We start from the raw sequence: 20,391 nt of genomic DNA on the forward strand, positions 1-20,391 counted from the left end.
TAAACTTCCAACTTCAACTGTATATCGGCCCAGTAGAATCCCCATACTTTAACGATAACAGCTTCTCCGTCCTAAAAGGGGAGATCAACAATTTCCAGGCTCAGGGACATGTACTAGTCTGTGGTGACCTAAATGCCAGAACTGGACAAGACCCCGACACCCTCAGCACACAGGGGGACAAAACATCTACCTGGAGATGACAGTATTCCTTAAACTCATATGCCCCCTAGACATAACTACTACAGCATAATCAATAAAAACAGCTCACAACTCTTGCAGCTCTGTCATACGCTGAGTATGTACAGTACATAGTCAATGGTAGGCTTGGAGGGGACTCCTATGGTAGGTACACCTGTAGCTCATCTCTTGGCAGTAGTACTGTAGACTACTGACCTCAACCCAGTCTCTTAGAGCGTTCACAGTCAGTCCACTGAGACCCCTATCAGATCACAGCAAAATCACACTCTACTTGAACAGAGCAATGCTCAATCACGAGGCATCAAAGCCAAAGGAACAATAATATTAAGAAATTATATGGATGGAAGGAAAATAGTGTGGAAACCTACCAAAAAGCAATTAGGCAAATACACATTAAATCCCTTCGGGACAATTTCCTGGACAAAAGGTTTAACTGTAATAGTGAAGGTGTAAACTTGGCAGTAGAAAACCTAAACAGAATATTTGACCTCTCAGCTTCCCTATCAAATCTAAAAATGTCAAGCTGACAACCTAAGAAAATTAACAACAATGACAAATGCTTTGATGAAGATTGCAAAAACCAAAAGAAATTGAGAAACCTAATCAACGAAAAACAGAGACCCAGAAAACCCGAGCCTACGACTTCACTATGGTGAATCAATAAACAATATAGAATACAAAGAACAAAGACAAACAGAGAGAGCGAGAACGAGATTAGCTCCCTCTATCAGTGGTGGAGGGTTAGTGGCCTTCCCCAGAGCCCCATTACACAGTGACCTGTGTCCTCCTGGGGCAGTGTGTGTGTGCCTGTGACAACAGAGCTCTGATTCCATCTCCCCCTCGCTGCAGCCACAATCCATCACTGACAGGCCCCTCACACAGTCTTACCACAACTAGCACCCACACACACACACACACACACACCACAGTCCGACCACAACTCACAATCTTACCACAACTCATCCAGTCTCTTGCCAGAACTCAATAGTGCAACTGACTTTCATCCACACAAGTTTACCTGCACATGGAAGTGAGTAGCCGACATCTGGGTGGTGGATGAATTGTCGCTCGTTGAGGCGGGTCACACAGTACATGTGGAAGCAGTCTAGACAAATGACATGGCGGTCTGGACACTGGGACACCAACACTGGACTCCTACAGAGTGGACAGACAGAGACATTTCATACAATGAAGAATCATTGACTTGGAACAGACGTAGAGATATATATATAAATAAATTCACACACAGTTGAAGTCAGAAGTTTACATGCACCTTAGCCAAATACATTTAAACTCAGTTTTTCACAATTCTTGACATTTAATCCTAGTAAAAATGCCCTGTCTTGGGTCAGTTAGGATCACCACTTCATTTTAAGAATGTGAAATGTCAGATTAGTAGTAGAGAGAATTACTTCTTTCAGCTTTTATTTCTTCCATCACATTCCCAGTGGGTCAGAAGTTTATATACATTCAATTAGTATTTGGTAGCATTGTCTTTAAAAATGTTTAATTTGGGTCAAACATTTCGTGTCGCCTTCCACAAGCTTCTCACAATAAATTAGGTGCATTTTGGCCCATTCATCCTGACAGAGCTGGTGTAACTGAGTCAGGTTTGTAGGCCTCCTTGTTCACACACGCCTTTTCAGTTTTGCCCACACATTTTCTATGAGATTGAGGTCAGGGCTTTGTGATGACCACTCCAATACCTTAACTTTGTTGTCCATTTTGCCACAACTTTGGAAGTATGCTTGGGATCATTGTCTATTTGGAAGAACCATTTGTGACCAAGCTTTAACTTCCTGACTGATGTCTTGAGATGTTACTTCAATACACTTGTAAAGTGCACCAGTCCCTCCTGCAGCAAAGCACCCCCACACCATGATGCTGCCACCCCTGTGCTTCACGGTTGGGGTGATGTTCTTCGGCTTGCAAGCCTCCCCCTTTTTCCTCCAAACATAACGATGGTCATTATGGCCAAACAATTCTATTTTTGTTTCATCAGACCAGAGGACATTTCTCAAAAAAGTATGATCTTTGTCCCCATGTGCAGTTGCAAACCATAGTCTGGATTTTTTATGGCCTTTCAGATTATGTCGATATAGGACATGTTTACTGTGGATATAGATACTTTTGTACCTGTTTCCTCCAGCATCTTCACAAGGTCCTTTGCTGTTGTTCTGGGATTGATTTGCACTTTTCGCACCAAAGTATGTTCTTCTCTAGAAGACAGAACAAGTATCCTTCCTGAGCGGTATGACGGCTGCGTGGTCCCATGGTGTTTTTACTTGCGTACTATTGTTTGTACAGATGAACGTGGTACCTTCAGGCATTTGGAAATTGCACCCAATTATGAACCAGACTTGTGGAGGTCTACAATTTATTTCTGGGGTCTTGGCTGATTTATTTAGATTTCTCGTGATGTCAACCAAAGAGGCACTGAGTTTGAAGGTAAGCCTTGAAATACATCCACAGGTACACCTCCAATTGACTGAAATTATGTAAATTCGCCTATCAGAAGCTTCTACAGCCATGACATCATTTTCTGGAATTTTCCAAGCTGTTTAAAGGCACAGTCAACTTAGTGTATGTAAACTTCTGACCCACTGGAATTGTGATACAGTGAATTATAAGTGAAATAATCTGTCTCTAAACAATTGTGCACAAAGTAGATGTCCTAACCGACTTTCCACAAATTTCTTGTTTACAAATTACAGTTTTGGCGTGGTTGAAAAACGAGTTTTAATGACTGCAACGTAAGTGTATGTAAACTTCCGACTTCAACTGTATGTATATATTAAACTTATTTCCCTTTCGTACATCATTACAACACTATATAGCCATAATGACATTTGACATGCCTTTATCCCTTTGAGTGTAATGTTTACTGTTCATTTTTGATTGTTTACTTCACTTGTGTTCATGATCTATTTCACTGGTTTTGGCAATGTAAACATGCGTTTCCCGAGCTGGTAAGTGTTTTGTTCTATCACAGGCCACAGGGGGGATTCATTTAGTGCGGGAGGCAGGGGAAAAGCAGCAGTGCGAGACCGTCGGTCTCAGAGGAGCTCTGATATATCATGGCTGCTACAAAGACAGAGGGGCCAGGGATACTGAGCGAGAGCGAGTGAAACCCTTCACCACTGACACACTAACATCCACGCAGGTGAGTGTGGTCTTCCTCTCTCTACATCCCTCTTCTGTTCCTCACCTGTTCTCCTTGTCCCTCATTCTTGCCCTCTTCTCACAGACGACGTCTCTCCCCAACATCTCCACTTGACTTTATGTATTGCTTCACTCCATTCAATTGCAAATGACATCAATGACCCAATTAACTGACCTGGTTGAGTAACGCCTAAACAAATTAAATAAACTAAGCCAGTCCAACCTCAGCCAGAGAAATCCTTCAGATCTTCGCCTCTCCTAGGTTGAACTTGCTTGCATACAGCACCTACTGTACATATTATTGTACTCAAGAAGCCTAGCAACCACCCACTCACTCACTCACTCAGCCAAAGCACATCTTGTTACTTCTGAAAGTATGAAAAACAGAGCACAGAAGGTAGGTAGTTCTCAGAAGCATACTTTGTTCATGCACATTTCAAAGCACGCATCAACGCAAGCGTCAACAGAAATATTCCCAGGATTGTTGACGTAATATGATGCAACCACGTAACAAATAATGTAATATTTCCAGAAAAAAAATGGTGGCTGGTTTTGAGCTGAAGCGATAGAAAATGAACTCGGACTTCGAGAATGAAAAGTTGACTGATTACAATAGTTTATCTTAATACGTTAATAAATACATACAGTGTTCATTTTTGGCATGTTTAGAATATCCATAGACCGCAGGCTAACTGACAAACAAATTGGAAACTACCGACCTACGAAGAATTCGTAGCCAACATTGGCCAGCTACCTTTCAAAACATTAGTTGTAGGTCATTTGTTTACATGTTAAACTAGCTGGCTATCTAGATTAACACGATTCACATATAGCTGGCTGATAATTATGAAGTTGCGTTTGCTTTAACGTAGTTATCTCGTGTCATCTGTATTAGTCAAAGGTAATGCAGTAGCAGGAGAGTGCGCAGTGCGTCTCAAATGTACAATTGCATGCATTCTCCACACGCTCGTCCACCAAAGAACGTTTGCAAGAGAACGTCCTCGGGGGAATGAATGCATGGTAGTATGCATATTGAGAAACGCCCCCTGTATTAGTCTCACAGTAGTAACCCTGTGACTGTGGTTTCCTCATTCGTTTGCCCTTTTAAACAAACCAAAGAGCTGATTGTGCTAAGTGGCGGCAGCAAGGCGAGAGGAACGCCGGGAAAAACAAAGCTTCACTCAGGAGGGTAATTGTACGGCCCCACTTCAATCACGCTCGTAGCGGCGAGTCCTTGATTTGAGACGAGGGCGTCTGTGATTGGGCTCCATTGTATCGGATGCGGGCAGCAGGTGACGGACTGGCCCTCCCTTCTTTTGTCCTCTGTGGGTGAGGCAGTGACAGTATGGCCGCCGTCATCACAGGGATGGGGAGGCTGACCTTCATCTGTTATATGCCACACTGACAGAATCACAGCTTTGTTTGCCTGGAGCCACTGATTGTAGGAGGGAGAGACTGCAGGAGGGAGAGACAGGGCCAGGGGGGTGCGTCTGTCTACCTGCCAGCAAGCGTGTGTGTGTGTGTGTGTGTGTAAGCCTAAGTCGGTCTATTGCTTTCATGTTAAACATGCTACTTATATTAGGCTGATATAGAGGCTGCACAGACAATATTGTACACGTACTTACATGATATCTGTGCAGGCAATGCATGGGACATCCCGCACATTGGGCATGACGAGGTCCAGGGCCACAGACGTGTCATCATCAGAGGTGGGGTGGGCAGCACACTTCAGGTAAAACTCCTATGGAAGGCAGATAAGAGACCGAGGTACATGTTGTTTGGTGGAGGTGTGGTCATGTTATGAGATTGTAATTCCATTGTGGTGGCAGTGAGGGGGTTTTGAGGCGGTTGTGGATAGTTCACTGGTCTCACCGCTACTCTGCCAAGGCAACCCTCTGATTGACAGACGCCATGGATACGCTCTGGGAGGAGGACATCGTCCCAACATGACGGGCCCTGGGGGGAGAGAGACTTTTCACTTTAACGGGACTTCCCCATTACACTAAAAACACCCTTTACCCCGTCCCACCCACCACACACAATGGAGGTCCCCCCACAATGGAGGTCCCCTGACCAGACTTCTCTTTCACTGTTAGCCTAGGCAACGGTTAGCCAAAAGCTACCGGGATAGCACCCTGGAAACAACTGCATTTTTTCTCTCCCAAATCCTAATAAAAATATAGATTTTGAACGCCTATGCCCACCTGCTGTGCATACTCTTGGGTGGGGGGTTCCACCCTCAACCCCCTGGCAGCCGTAGGTCAGCTATCCTGCTGCCATTAAACGTCCCTGCAGGGTGACTGAACGAACAGACCTTAAAGGGATCTGTGGGTTGTGGAAAATGGGCTCCTCCCATGGTCCAGGCGCCACACCCCCCTCGTGTGGGCCTTAGCAGCTGCCAGGCCCTCAGCACTGCAGAGTAAAAGTCAGAAACCCCTGTTGTGTTCAGCCTCTCTGGCCTCATGAGGACGAGCTGCCGGTCCAGCCCTCCTCAACAGAGCACACGCTGGTTCAGACATTGATTGCTTGGTGCATCCTTATTGTTTTGGGAGGATTCCCCCCACCACCCCACCCATTCTCCTCTGTTCTGCCTGCACGCAGCTCATTAGCATAAGCATTTAAACATTCTGACAGCGGCCTTAATAAGCCTCTGAAAAGGTTAAGAAAATCATTACTCCCTGTTGGGTGGGAGGAAGCAGGGGTAGAGGGAGGGGACCCTGTGTGCCTTGGTGTTGGGGCATGAGATTACACACACACGCACACACCTGCTCAGAGAGAGCCAGGAAAGGTCACACAGACTCCTGATGTGTCTACGCACCACACACACAAACACCCTTGAATATAAATGATTGATGAATCATTTAGAAACCCACCCGTATTCCTCTCCCTCTACTTTCGGCGGGGAAGCGGATTCAACGTCTCCGTTTCGCAAAGTTTTAATTTGATTATTGTCTAACTTACAGGGTTTATCTCTGCGCCAGCTGTGCTCATCTCACAGCATTGACCGAGGTATGCGATGGGTGGGCAGAAGAGGGACCCCACTCGATTGGCTAAACTGATTGGCCAGTTGAGGACACCTGTGCTCACCTCAGTTGATCTATTACAGTCCCTGTGTCAATAGAGCACACTGAACAAGCACAAAAACAACACACACACACAGCCTTTTTCTAAAAGCATCGGGCACACACACTGAGAGCAGCATGCTAATTAACACCTACTCTGATACCAGGCTCAGGAACAGGGACCTACTGTGAGCCTCATTTCCTGTCTCCTACACTCTCACCTAGGTCACACATCTATGTGACTGACAGGTCGGTCTCAGGAGCAATCAGTTTCTCCTAGATGTATGGGGTCAGGGAGGGTTGGGTGCAATGGAGTCTGTGAGGCTGTGGTTGTGAGAGATAGCAGTGTGAGTGGCAGTTTCAGCTGGGCTGTGGTCAGGTATGGAGAGGACAGTGGTCAGAGGGGACAGAGTGTAACTCCGGATACTCTGGGTCGTCTGGGTATGAGAAGGGAAAGGCGATTTGAAGGGACTGACTGGGGTCCTATCCAAGCTTGAGGTACTGTAGGTAATCACCAGCCCTGGCAGGAAACTGGCACGGAGAGTGGACAATGTTGCCATAGTAACAGTGGACAAACAGATGTCACTCAGTCGTAGTCTAAAGAATGGCAGGATCCTTATTTGTGGGAGTCCTGCCCATTCACACGCACACGCACACACACACACACACACACACACACACACACACACACACACACACACACACACACACAGAGAGAGAAGTCCCATAAGGACCCGAGGTAAATATGGCCGCAGGCTGAACAGACAGGCAGAGGAAGAGTCTACTGTCACTGTGGAGATGTGACAGATTTCGTCCGTTTGAGAAAATAACAATAACAGTGTTATGCAATAACAAAGGAGGGGATAGATGGAGGGTAATGTGGGATTACTGTTCACTGTGGATCTACCGGTCGAAGCTCGAAGCCATTGTGCGTAGATAAATACACATTTTACTCAGTTGAGCAACAGAAAGGATTCACGGCGTCGAACAAAATGTGACTTTGTTGTACTCTGAGAAACAGCGCATCTTAAACGCAGTACTTCTGTCAGTGAGAGTTGCTCCGTGGAAGTGGCTCTTGGCTACAGTATTGTAGTCTTCCATTCTTGCTTGACATACCCGGCTCAAGGTGAGGGTTCCCTGCTTGCAGGCTCGGCAGCGCACGCGTAGCTTCCCCGGCTGGATGGCCCGGCACACACTCTTGCAGTACACATAGAAGCTGCTGTGAGGTCTGGGCTCTGTATGGGAACACAACCACACATTCTGTCAGAGGAGAAACAGTAGCAGATTTTAGCAACGCTGAAATGAAGCCAGTGGACTCAGCAAATGGTGACATAGGACATTTGATGGTAGAACATATGAGTTGTAAGTGTACTATGCCCTATATTGTGCAGTAGAAAAACATCCATTGTATTTCATGGTCCTCTTTAGGTTGAATAGATGGACACTAAGACTTTCGCATTATGCGAGGACGATGACACAAGGACAAGGGACATCTCCAGTCTGTAGTCTGTCTGGCTGCAGCCCAGAACACAGACACACTGATCCAATTAGCGGAGAGAAGCAACCAGACGTCTTCGTGGCAGATGATTTATTAAAGAGAGGAGGACGTGTCCTGCATGCCTCATTTAAAGTCACCACACCATACAGGCATCCATTCATACACACACACACACACACACACACAGCGAGAGGGACCAGGAAGAAACGGCATTCTCATTAGAGCTAAAAGCATGGGGGCGCTGGAGTGGGCCGCGCTACCTTGACACGATTCCCAATAAAAATGGGGCGGAGTGGCTTTAAGCCTTCGCATGTCTAATTTATGTTTCCTGGGAGAGAGGTCTCCATTATGGTAATGACTTTACAGGAGGATGGAGGGAGAGCCTACTGATCAGAGGGGGCAGATAAAGGAGACGTTATGGTGGGTTGGGTTGAGAGACAGAAGGAGGCGAGTGTTGGAGGGTAGACAGAAGGAGGCGATTGTTGGAGAGTAGGCAGAAGGAGGCGAGTGTTGGAGGGTAGGCAGAAGGAGGCGAGTGTTGGAGGGTAGGCAGAAGGAGGCGAGTGTTGGAGGGTAGGCAGAAGGAGGCGAGTGTTGGAGGGTAGGCAGAAGGAGGCGAGTGTTGGAGGGTAGGCAGAAGGAGGCGAGTGTTGGAGGGTAGGCAGAAGGAGGCGAGTGTTGGAGGGTAGGCAGACGGAGGCGAGTGTTGGAGGGTAGGCAGACGGAGGGTAGGCAGAAGGAGGCGAGTGTTGGAGGGTAGGCAGAAGGAGGAGAGTGTTGGAGGGTAGGCAGACGGAGGCGAGTGTTGGAGGGTAGGCAGACGGAGGCGAGTGTTGGAGGGTAGGCAGACGGAGGCGAGTGTTGGAGGGTAGGCAGACGGAGGCGAGTGTTGGAGGGTAGGCAGACGGAGGCGAGTGTTGGAGGGTAGGCAGACGGAGGCGAGTGTTGGAGGGTAGGCAGACGGAGGCGAGTGTTGGAGGGTAGGCAGACGGAGGCGAGTGTTGGAGGGTAGGCAGACGGAGGGTAGGCAGACGGAGGGTAGGCAGAAGGAGGCGAGTGTTGGAGGGTAGGCAGACGGAGGCGAGTGTTGGAGGGTAGTAAGGAGACAGCTTTAAAAAGGTTTGCCTTTGAGCCGGGATACAGAGGTCAAAGCCAATACCTGTATATATTTCCATTTCCCACAGATGTCTGGAGACCGACTGCTGAATCCCAATCAACCGTTTAGAAGGCTGCATTCAGGGAGCGGTTGTACTGTTCAAATGGGGCACGAATGTCAAGGCCACAGAGCCACTTCTGAGCTCCATGCGTGTTCATGCACACCCAAATAGGACTTGTGTCATTTTGGCACCTTGGATTGTCTGTGTCATTTTCTATGCTTTTAGAGTTTATGGAACACCAAACAGCCAAGATACACATACACCGAGTATACAAAACATTAGGAACACCTGCCCTTTACATGACAGTGACCAGGTGAAACCTATGGTCCCTTATTGATGTCACTTGTTAAATCCACTTCAATCAGTGTAGATGAAGGGCAGGAGACGGGTTAAAGAAGAATTTTTAAGCCTTCAAACAATTGAGACGTGGATTGTGTATGTGCGCCATTTAGAGGGTGAATGAGGGCAAGACATAAAGACTCAGTGTATTGTCACATGCGAACACACACCTGTGTGTTCAGGCTCTTCCCTGGCTCTCTGCTCGTCATCGGTTTCCAGTATGACAGCCAGGCCGGTGGAGGTAGTGGGCAGGCGGGAGGCGGTGAGGTCCAGGCGGGTGAGGCTGTCCACCCCTCGACCCAGACGGTGCTGCAGGGCCAGGTCAGAGCACCGGCCCGACCCCGGGGGAGGCAGCACCACGTGCACGGTACTCTGCTCTGGGAGGTCACAGCCCTGTAGGTCAGGTAAACAGAGAGAGAGAGAGACAGAGAAAGACAGTTATTTAAACCTCGGTTTAGCACATGTAGATCGTCTGTCTATGTATAGTTGTCACATTGTAGTACACAAACCTGTTGTCAGATGGACTGTAAACCAGCCATAAAATGACATCACATACCACTGCAGTGAATTAGATCAAAACACATCAAAAAATGCCTAAAGATATGGATCATACAACTACGAATCGTTTTTTTTTTAAATTACCTAATCTGTTTAGGTACATCTCCGTTTTATCATTTCCAATACAGCTGCTGTACCAATTCAGGGCAACACGTTTTCAATCTACCCCAAAATTCACAATTAAAAAGTGTTTTGTTCAACATGTCACTGAAATGATATGCAAATCCATCAGTCATATTAGATCTAAACCCCTCCATTGATGCAGAAGTAGGCTAAACAAACAGGGTCTGGCGTTAATCACTGACGATAGCTTAGTCTCCTGGAAAGCTTTCAAGTTTCATTTTTGAAGTTTGTCTCCCTGAAGTTTCTTTGTAGCTCTCAGTGTGGGAGAAAATACTAAATAAAATGTTTTTTTTTTAAACTCTCCCCTGTCAAAAACCATAGTCGGGTAAACAACAACAGGAAATGTTTGTTTCAAAAACACCAGCATTTCACTGGAGGAGAATTAGTGAGCTAACAACTAAGCATAATCAAATCTCACATGCAACTCAGGTGATTGGGTGCGAAAGAAAATATGAAAAGAGAAACAGTTCTGAAAGGTGTGCTTGTGTCACCAGCTGTCAAAGCTTTATCCTAAAGGGTTACTTTTCTTATAATGGTAGCAGCCATTCCAAATCAGCCCCCAGCCTAGTGCTTACACCTGCAGCAGTACACTAGATCTGCAAAGACTGGAAAGGATCCAAGTAGATCTTTTATAATTCGGCAGGAAATGAATACATTGGCATTTGTTTCATGGAGTTCATTTTCTGACAACTGAGTAAAAATGTGTGATGCAAATAAGCTGCGGCAGGTAGCGCAAACAGGTCCTAGTTAAAGCAAAAGAGCTTATATATATATGAGAGAGACAGAGACACAGAGAGAGAGACACAGAGAGAGAGAGAGAGAGAGACAGAGAGACAGAGAGAGAGAGAGAGAGAGAGAGAGAGAGAGAGAGAGAGAGAGAGAGAGAGAGAGACAGAGAGAGAGAGAGAGAGAGAGAGAGAGAGAGACAGAGAGAGAGAGAGAGACAGAGAGAGAGAGAGAGACAGAGAGAGAGAGGTCCTCATTTGTGAACTAATCCATAGAAGGGAGATAATTTCACCCCGATATATAAATATACAAACAAAATGTGTTTGATCTGGTTAATTTTCTCGGGCTCAACAGCGTGGATTTGTTTTTTGTTCATGATATGGCGTTAATGAAGAACCTGTGGCTGAAGCTGGAAGTTCTACTATGCGAGACAGCTAGCACAGCTCAGACGGTACGATGGATCTGGAGCTAGCAGCTTTAGCTATACAGCCAGACTGAGGAAAAATAACTAGGTCGTTCCACCAATTCAGTGCCTTCACCTAATTGAAACATTCTGTCACAAAGAGCACATGTTAACTTAATTTTTAAAAACGTGTTGTTTTCCCCATCTCAAAAATGCTACAGTAAGTGCCAAATAAAGTAACATGGTTGACTGTAACAGGATTGACGATTTCATCTTAAATCAGCCGTGAATCCCCTTGTGACAGGGGAAATGGAAGCTTGTTGTGTGCAACAGGGCGGGGCAGTTACATGCAAGCTTCACCTTAAAATTATTCACTAAATCACATTAAATAAATATTTATAATCAGAAATTACTTTTTCAAAGCAACAAACTAAGGACTTTACAATGGTGGTGAAAACTTGGAGACATTTTGGGGTTAAGATGGTTAAAATCATCCTAGAAGTCATGAGAGGGTGCATGGAGGGACATGTCAAAATGCTGAATTTTGGCACTTGAGCAAGTCTTTACTAGTATAGTAAATATAATCTATTGAATTCGCCATGAGGTCTATATTAAAAAGGGCATTTCATTAAATATAACATGCTTTTCAAATGTAATATTGGTGCACAATTTCTACTTAAAATATCAAAGGGACGCAAGTGGCAACCATTTCCTGGAATGACAACTATAATTAGTTAAATAGAGACCAATATATTTAAGATTGATATTCCCATTGGTCTCTATTCAAACCCGAATTCAACTGTATGGAAGAGTTGATCACTTAGCTACTGCAAAGCACTTTGTGACTACTGCTGGGGTGCAAATTCCTTTATGAATTAAATCGGATTGATTTGTTGATAGCCCCTCCGCAGCTCTGTCACATCAGCTTTACGTTACTGCCGTTTGTGACCGTTTGATGCATTACTTTACTGCGGTCTAGAACCCCTGATTGTAACCAGGGAGGTGAGTAAAGATAACGACAGCGTGGCTACTTTCATGTTCCTTCAAAGTCAAATGTCTGGTTTTATCAACATTTGGCAACAGTAGTTGACAGACCTGATAGCAAATAACTTCCGGTTACACACACACACACACACACACACACACACACACACGCCTCAAGCCTAAATCTACCTTGGCTTGTCTGTTGAGATTTTTTTTTTTTATAATGTAAAAGGCAGGTACAAACGTGGAGCTAAATAAGACACAATTTGACTGACATTGAAAACTAAATATCCTTTCCAATAACCACAACACACAACAAATTGAGCATCGGCAGCGTAAGTACATCTGTGCTCCCCACAGGTGTTTAAAGAAGGTCTCCTAGAGGCTGATTCCTCTCCCAGACACTAATTGGAGGCATCAGAGGCCCAGGGAGCATGAGTGTATTAATGTTGCATGCTTGTGACCTTTCCACACTCATCCTCTGCTCTTAGGAGGGCCAGACCAACAAGTCTGTAACCACTATTTTAATGGATAATCTGCAAAGGACCTGTGAATTGCCCCATGAAAGTGGTTTCGACAACATCATCAATAATTGCATTATAGATCAAGTCATTTTGGGAAAAACGTCAGCTGTAATATGCTTTTTCTGCACAGCAACATCGGCCCATTGGGAATTAATAAAGTTCATTGAAGTGAGGTGAATTGAACTAAACTGACTGTTTCCCCTAGATAGAGGTAGGAGTCACTTGAGCAATGTCGCACAATATCAAACAAGTAACACTAAACCATTCAAGGCCGCAAAGTGAAAGATACAGGAGTCTTTAGTGGCTCAGTCCCTAGCATGCAGACAAATGTTTGTGAAAGGCTGAGCAAAGCACCTGAAATCCTGTGAAGACTGTGAATAATGTGGGCTGAGACTCCCAACTCCCTGTGCAGCTTATTCTCTACAGTGAAAAAGCTCAGCGCCACTCTGCAAAAAGAAACAGTGTCTGCGCCGATTGTTTCACTGCAATTAGCAGGATAGAGCTCCTTGTCTTATTATATGGTTGAACAAAGTGGCAACTCAAGGACAAGGAGATTGGATGACGGAATCAACTTGTCTTGTATGAGGTGGGGACTCACTCCTTAGAGTACCTATACATCCGACATCAGACATACAACAGCGCCTATTCAACCTCAGGAGGCTGAAGATATTTGGCTTGTCACCAAAAACACTCAAACTTTTACAGATGCACATTCAACTGAACTGCCTGTTCACCCCACTATCATCCAGAAGGCTAGGTCAGTACAGGTGCATCAAAGCTGGGACCGAGAAACTGAAAAACAGCTTCTATCTCAAGGACATCAGACTGTTAAACAGCCATCACTAACATTGAGTGGCTGCTGCCAACATACTAACTCAAATCTCTAGTCACTTTAACAAGTAAAAATTGGATGTAATAAATGTACCACTTGTCACTTTAAACAATGCCACTTTATATAATGTTTACATACACGGTTCCGGGTTGGAGCGAGCGGTCGCATTCGCACTTCGCTCTGCAGGTTGTATAACTTTTTCATTACATTTCATTATAGTACAACAGTTGATTTGTCTAATCTTAGCAATTCTTCTTAGCTAGCTACATAGCCGTCCTTGTATCAGAGATAATTGCATAATTATCGTATTTCGTCGCCCTAACGTAGCCTTCACTGCTATTCGCCCAGGAGCTAGCAAACGCTAAGTAAACGCACACAGATTAGCATCACTGTAGTGCTATTCACTCAACTGAGCGACTTGATTAGTCTAGTGTTAGCTAGCTACATAGCTGTCTTTGTTTCAAGATAATTGTGTAGTTTAGTGTGTGTAGCCTTGGAGTGATTATCTTAATTCACTGAGGTTCGCTAGCCAGCTATTTGTCGTCCTTAACGTAGGAGACTCTGCTAGCTAGCCAACAGCTACAGCTAACAGCTAGCCAACGTCACCACACGTCTACTGATTCGAATTCAATCACCGGTCAGGTAGTATCACATTTTCATTTCATTACAGTACAACGGTTTGATTTGTTAGATCCAGAACATCCCAAACATGCTCAATGGGTGACATGTCTGGTGATTATGCAGGCCATTGAAGAACTGGGACATTTTCAGCTTCCAGGAATTGTGTACAGATCCTTGCGACATGGTGCCGTACATTATCATGCTGAAAAATAGGTGATGGCGGTAGATGGTAGATGACTGGCATGACAACGGGCCTCAGGATCTCGTCATGATATTCTGTGCATTTAAATTGCCATCGATAAAATGCAATCGTGTTTGTTGTCCGTAGCTTATGCCTGCCCATACCGTAACCCAACATAAGAATGAGGTTGAGTTTTTGTCACAACCCGGCTCGTGGGAAGTGACAAAGAGCTCATATAGGTCCAGGGTACAAATAATAATTATCAATAATTTTGCTCTTTATTTAACTATCTTACATATAAAACCTTATTTGTTCATCAAAATTGTGAATAACTCACCACAGGTTAATGAAAAGGGTGTGCTTGAAAGGATGGGCATAACTATGCAATGTTGGGTTGTATTGGAGAGAGTCTCTTAAATCATTTTCCACACAGTCTGTGCCTGTATTTTGTTTTGATGCTAGTGAGAGCAGAAAATCCACTCACATAAGTATGTGGTTGCAAAGGGCATCAGTGTCTTAACAGCACGATTTGCCAAGGCAGGATACTCTGAGCGCAGCCCTATCCAGATATCTGGCTATGGCTTCTGATGAAATTACATTTTCACAGAACCGTTTGTTTCGATGAGGCTCACTTGTTCAGATATCGGTAAGAGGACTGGAGGCAGTCTCTCAATTCATAAAAACATAAAATACTTTGCCCCTTGATAACCAGCGCACTTATGTATGTTGTGAAAGCGTTACATGGTCGCTGCCCATATCATTGCATAATGTAGAAAATACACAAGAGTTCAGGGGCCTTGCTTTAACAAAGTTAACCATATTCACTGTAGTGTCCAAAACGTCTTTCAAGCTGTCAGGCTTTCCCTTGGCAGCAAGAGCCTCTCAGATTAGCATCACTGTAGTGCTATTCACTCAACTGAACGACTTGATTAGTTTAGTGTTAGCTAGCTACACAGCTGTCTTTGTTTCCAAGATAATTGTGTAGTTTAGAGTGTGTAGTCTTGGAGTGATTATCTTAATTCACTGAGGTTCGCTAGCCAGCTATTTGTCGTCCTTAACGTAGGAGACTCTGCTAGCTAGCCAACAGCTAACAGCTAGCCAACGTCACCACACACACGTTACTGAATCGAATTCAACAACCCGGTCAGGTGGTATCACATTTTCATTTCATTTCATTACAGTACAACGGTTTGATTTGTTTGATCGTAGCTAGCTACATAGCTAGTTACATAGCCGTCTTTGTTTCAAAGATAATTGTGTAGTCTAGAGCGATTTCCTAGGTTAGCTAGCCAGCTATTGTCGTTCTTTTACGCAACGTAACGTAAACAACACTGCTAGCTAGCCAGCTAGCCCCCGAATAGTAGCACTGTAGAAACTATTACACTCAACGGAACGACTTGATTAGTGTAGTGTCAACAACGCAGCTACTGCCAGCTAGCCTACTTCAGCAGTACTGTATCATTTTAATCATTTTAGTCAATAAGATTCTTGCTATGTAAGCTTAACTTTCTGAACATTCGAGACGTGTAGTCCACTTGTCATTCCAATCTCCTTGCATTAGCGGTGCCTTTTCTGTAGCCTGTCAACTATGTGTCTGTCTATCCCTGTTCTCTCCTCTCTGCACAGATCATACAAACGCTCCACACCGCGTGGCCGCGGCCACCCTAATCTGGTGGTCCCAGCGCGTACGACCCACGTGGAGTTCCAGGTCTCCGGTAGCCTCTGGAACTGCCGATCTGCGGCCAACAAGGCAGAGTTCATCTCAGCCTATGCCTCCCTCCAGTCCCTCGACTTCTTAGCACTGACGGAAACATGGATCACCACAGATAACACTGCTACTCCTACTGCTCTCTCCTCGTCCGCCCACGTGTTCTCGCACACCCCGAGAGCTTCTGGTCAGCGGGGTGGTGGCACCGGGATCCTCATCTCTCCCAAGTGTTCTTTCTCTCTTTCTCCCCTTACCCATCTGTCTATCGCCTCCTTTGAATTCCATGCTGTCACATTTACCAGCCCTTTCAAGCTTAACATCCTTATCATTTATCGCCCTCCAGGTTCCCTTGGAGAGTTCATCAATGAGCTTGATGCCTTGATAAGCTCCTTTCCTGAGGACGGCTCACCTCTCACAGTTCTGGGCGACTTTAACCTCCCCACGTCTACCTTTGACTCATTCCTCTCTGCCTCCTTCTTTCCACTCCTCTCCTCTTTTGACCTCACCCTCTCACCTTCCCCCTACTCACAAGGCAGGCAATACGCTTGACCTCATCTTTACTAGATGCTGCTCTTCTACTAACCTCATTGCAACTCCCCTCCAAGTCTCCGACCACTACCTTGTATCCTTTTCCCTCTCGCTCTCATCCAACACTTCCCACACTGCCCCTACTCGGATGGTATCGCGCCGTCCCAACCTTCGCTCTCTCCCCCGCTACTCTCCCTCTTCCATCCTATCATCTCTTCCCTCTGCTCAAACTTTCTCCAACCTATCTCCTGATTCTGCCTCCTCAACCCTCCTCTCCTCCCTTTCTGCATCCTTTGACTCTCTATGTCCCCTATCCTCCAGGCCGGCTCGGTCCTCCCCTCCCGCTCCGTGGCTCGACGACTCATTGAGAGCTCACAGAACAGGGCTCCGGGCAGCCGAGCGGAAATGGAGGAAAACTCGCCTCCCTGCGGACCTGGCATCCTTTCACTCCCTCCTCTCTACATTTTCCTCCTCTGTCTCTGCTGCTAAAGCCACTTTCTACCATTCTAAATTCCAAGCATCTGCCTCTAACCCTAGGAAGCTCTTTGCCACCTTCTCCTCCCTCCTGAATCCCCCCTCCTCCCTCTCTGCAGATGACTTCGTCAACCATTTTGAAAAGAAGGTCGACGACATCCGATCCTCGTTTGCTAAGTCAAACGACACCGCTGGTTCTGCTCACACTGCCCTACCCTATGCTCTGACCTCTTTCTCCCCTCTCTCTCCAGATGAAATCTCGCGTCTTGTGACGGCCGGCCGCCCAACAACCTGCCCGCTTGACCCTATCCCCTCCTCTCTTCTCCAGACCATTTCCGGAGACCTTCTCCCTTACCTCACCTCGCTCATCAACTCATCCCTGACCGCTGGCTACGTCCCTCCCGTCTTCAAGAGAGCGAGAGTTGCACCCCCTTCTGAAAAAACCTACACTCGATCCCTCCGATGTCAACAACTACAGACCAGTATCCCTTCTCTCTTTTCTCTCCAAAACTCTTGAGCGTGCCGTCCTTGGCCAGCTCTACCGCTATCTCTCTCAGAATGACCTTCTTGATCCAAATCAGTCAGGTTTCAAGACTAGTCATTCAACTGAGACTGCTCTTCTCTGTATCACGGAGGCGCTCCGCACTGCTAAAGCTAACTCTCTCTCCTCTGCTCTAATCCTTCTAGACCTATCGGCTGCCTTCGATACTGTGAACCATCAGATCCTCCTCTCCACCCTCTCCGAGTTGGGCATCTCCGGCGCGGCCCACGCTTGGATTGCGTCCTACCTGACAGGTCGCTCCTACCAGGTGGCGTGGCGAGAATCTGTCTCCTCACCACGCGCTCTCACCACTGGTGTCCCCAGGGCTCTGTTCTAGGCCCTCTCTTATTCTCGCTATACACCAAGTCACTTGGCTCTGTCATAACCTCACATGGTCTCTCCTATCATTGCTATGCAGACGACACACAATTAATCTTCTCCTTTCCCCCTTCTGATGACCAGGTGGCGAATCGCATCTCTGCATGTCTGGCAGACATATCAGTGTGGATGACGGATCACCACCTCAAGCTGAACCTCAGCAAGACGGAGCTCCTCTTCCTCCCGGGGAAGGACTGCCCGTTCCATGATCTCGCCATCACGGTTGACAACTCCATTGTGTCCTCCTCCCAGAGCGCTAAGAACCTTGGCGTGATCCTGGACAACACCCTGACGTTCTCAACTAACATCAAGGCGGTGTCCCGTTCCTGTAGGTTCATGCTCTACAACATCCGCAGAGTACGACCCTGCCTCACACAGGAAGCGGCGCAGGTCCTAATCCAGGCACTTGTCATCTCCCGTCTTGATTACTGCAACTCGCTGTTGGCTGGGCTCCTGCCTGTGCCATTAAACCCCTACAACTCATCCAGAACGCCGCAGCCCGTCTGGTGTTCAACCTTCCCAAGTTCTCTCACGTCACCCCGCTCCTCCGCTCTCTCCACTGGCTTCCAGTTGAAGCTCGCATCCGCTACAAGACCATGGTGCTTGCCTACGGAGCTGTGAGGGGAACGGCACCTCAGTACCTCCAGGCTCTGATCAGGCCCTACACCCAAACAAGGGCACTGCGTTCATCCACCTCTGGCCTGCTCGCCTCCCTACCACTGAGGAAGTACAGTTCCCGCTCAGCCCAGTCAAAACTGTTCGCTGCTCTGGCCCCCAATGGTGGAACAAACTCCCTCACGACGCCAGGACAGCGGAGTCAATCACCACCTTCCGGAGACACCTGAAACCCCACCTCTTCAAGGAATACCTAGGATAGGGTAAGTAAGGGTAAGTAATCCTTCTCACCCCCTTCTCCCCCAAAAAAGATTTAGATGCAAGTGGCTGTTCCACTGGATGTCATAGGTGTATGCACCAATTTGTAAGTCGCTCTGGATAAGAGCGTCTGCTAAATGACTTAAATGTAAATGTACATATGAGATGAGTAATGTAGGGTATATACTGTACTCTATACCATCTACTGCATCTTACCTATGCCGTTCGGCCATCGCTCATCCATATATTTATATGTACATATTCTTATTCATTCCTTTACACTTGTGTCTATAACGTAGATGTTGTGAAATTGTTAGATTACTTGTTAGATATTACTGCACGGTCGGAACTAGAAGCACAAGCATTTCGCTACACTCGCATTAACATCTGCTAACCTTGTGTATGTGACCAATACAATGTTATTTGAGACCACACCTAGCAGGCCTAATGATTAAGATAAATCTGACATGTTGTAATTTAGGCCGTGTCATTTATGAGTAAAAGGAAGGGATGGAGCAGGAGGGATAACAAAGAAAAAGAGAGGGGGAGGAAGGGCGACGTGGAAGGGAGAATAAGAGAGGAACTTGTAGGCTACTGGAAGGGAGCGAGAGAGAGAGAGAGAGAGGAGTAGAAGGAAGTGAGAGAGATGGCACTCCTCGGGGATGAGAAAGCTAATAGAGCACATAACAGTGAACGCTCCTCTCGTCACTACAAAATGTCAGAGGCACACATCTCAGACTGTGGCAGTTAAACACCAGTGACTAGCGACTTGTCTTAGCCTAGAGGCCTGGCACTGTGGCGTTCAGACTCTCTGGGACCGATGACAACGTGACACGCATAGCAACAGCGCTTTACCTGGCTGAGTGACCCGGCGTCAGAGTCTGCTAACTAACCATGTTACGGGCTTGTAACTTATTTTTTTTACATAATGTTGATGCTACCGTTTCTTATGACCGAAAAGAGATTCTGGACATCAGAACTGCGATTACTCACCTCAAACTGGATGAAGATGTTTTATTTAATGAGTCCGACGTGAAGGATATAGTGCTTTCTCGAGACCAGGCCCAAATCTCCGTCATTCTCATGAAAAAAAGACTGAGAAAGAGTGGGCAGAGGTCGGGGTGCCTTCTGAGACATCGTAGGCAAATGGATAAACCACCACTACCATCCGTACTATTGGCCAATGTCCAATCATTGGAAAATTGCCTGGAAGATCTACGATTAAAACTATCCTATCAACGGGACATTAAAAACTAATATGCTCACTTCGAGGCAAGCAACACTGAAGCATGCATGAATGCACCAGCTGTTCCGGATGACTGTGTGATCACGCTCTCCGTAGCCGATATGAGCAAGGTCAAACAGGTCAACATTCACAAAGCTGTTGGGCCAGACGGATAACCAGGACGTGTACTCAAAGCATGCGTGGACCAACTGGCAAGTGTCTTTACTGACATTTTCAACCTCTCCCTGACCGAGTCTGTAATACCTACATGTTTCAAACCACCACAGGGACCACAT

General features: G+C 46.3%; 1 protein-coding gene across 1 annotated transcript in view; it reads right to left on the reverse strand.

Annotated features, from left to right (window-relative positions):
- Nucleotides 1–20,391, reverse strand: part of prkn (parkin RBR E3 ubiquitin protein ligase) — a 96,679-nt gene that overhangs the window by 60,764 nt on the left and 15,524 nt on the right. The window contains exons 3-7 of the mRNA XM_035754077.2: nt 9,587–9,809; nt 7,539–7,657; nt 5,233–5,316; nt 4,986–5,101; nt 1,217–1,353 (exon numbers count right to left, since the gene is read on the reverse strand). Coding sequence (XP_035609970.1) covers nt 1,217–1,353; nt 4,986–5,101; nt 5,233–5,316; nt 7,539–7,657; nt 9,587–9,809 — 679 coding nt within the window. The remainder of the gene's footprint in view (nt 1–1,216; nt 1,354–4,985; nt 5,102–5,232; nt 5,317–7,538; nt 7,658–9,586; nt 9,810–20,391) is intronic.

Source organism: Oncorhynchus keta, chromosome 36 (genome assembly GCF_023373465.1).
Source record: "Oncorhynchus keta strain PuntledgeMale-10-30-2019 chromosome 36, Oket_V2, whole genome shotgun sequence".
NCBI lineage: Eukaryota > Metazoa > Chordata > Actinopteri > Salmoniformes > Salmonidae > Oncorhynchus > Oncorhynchus keta.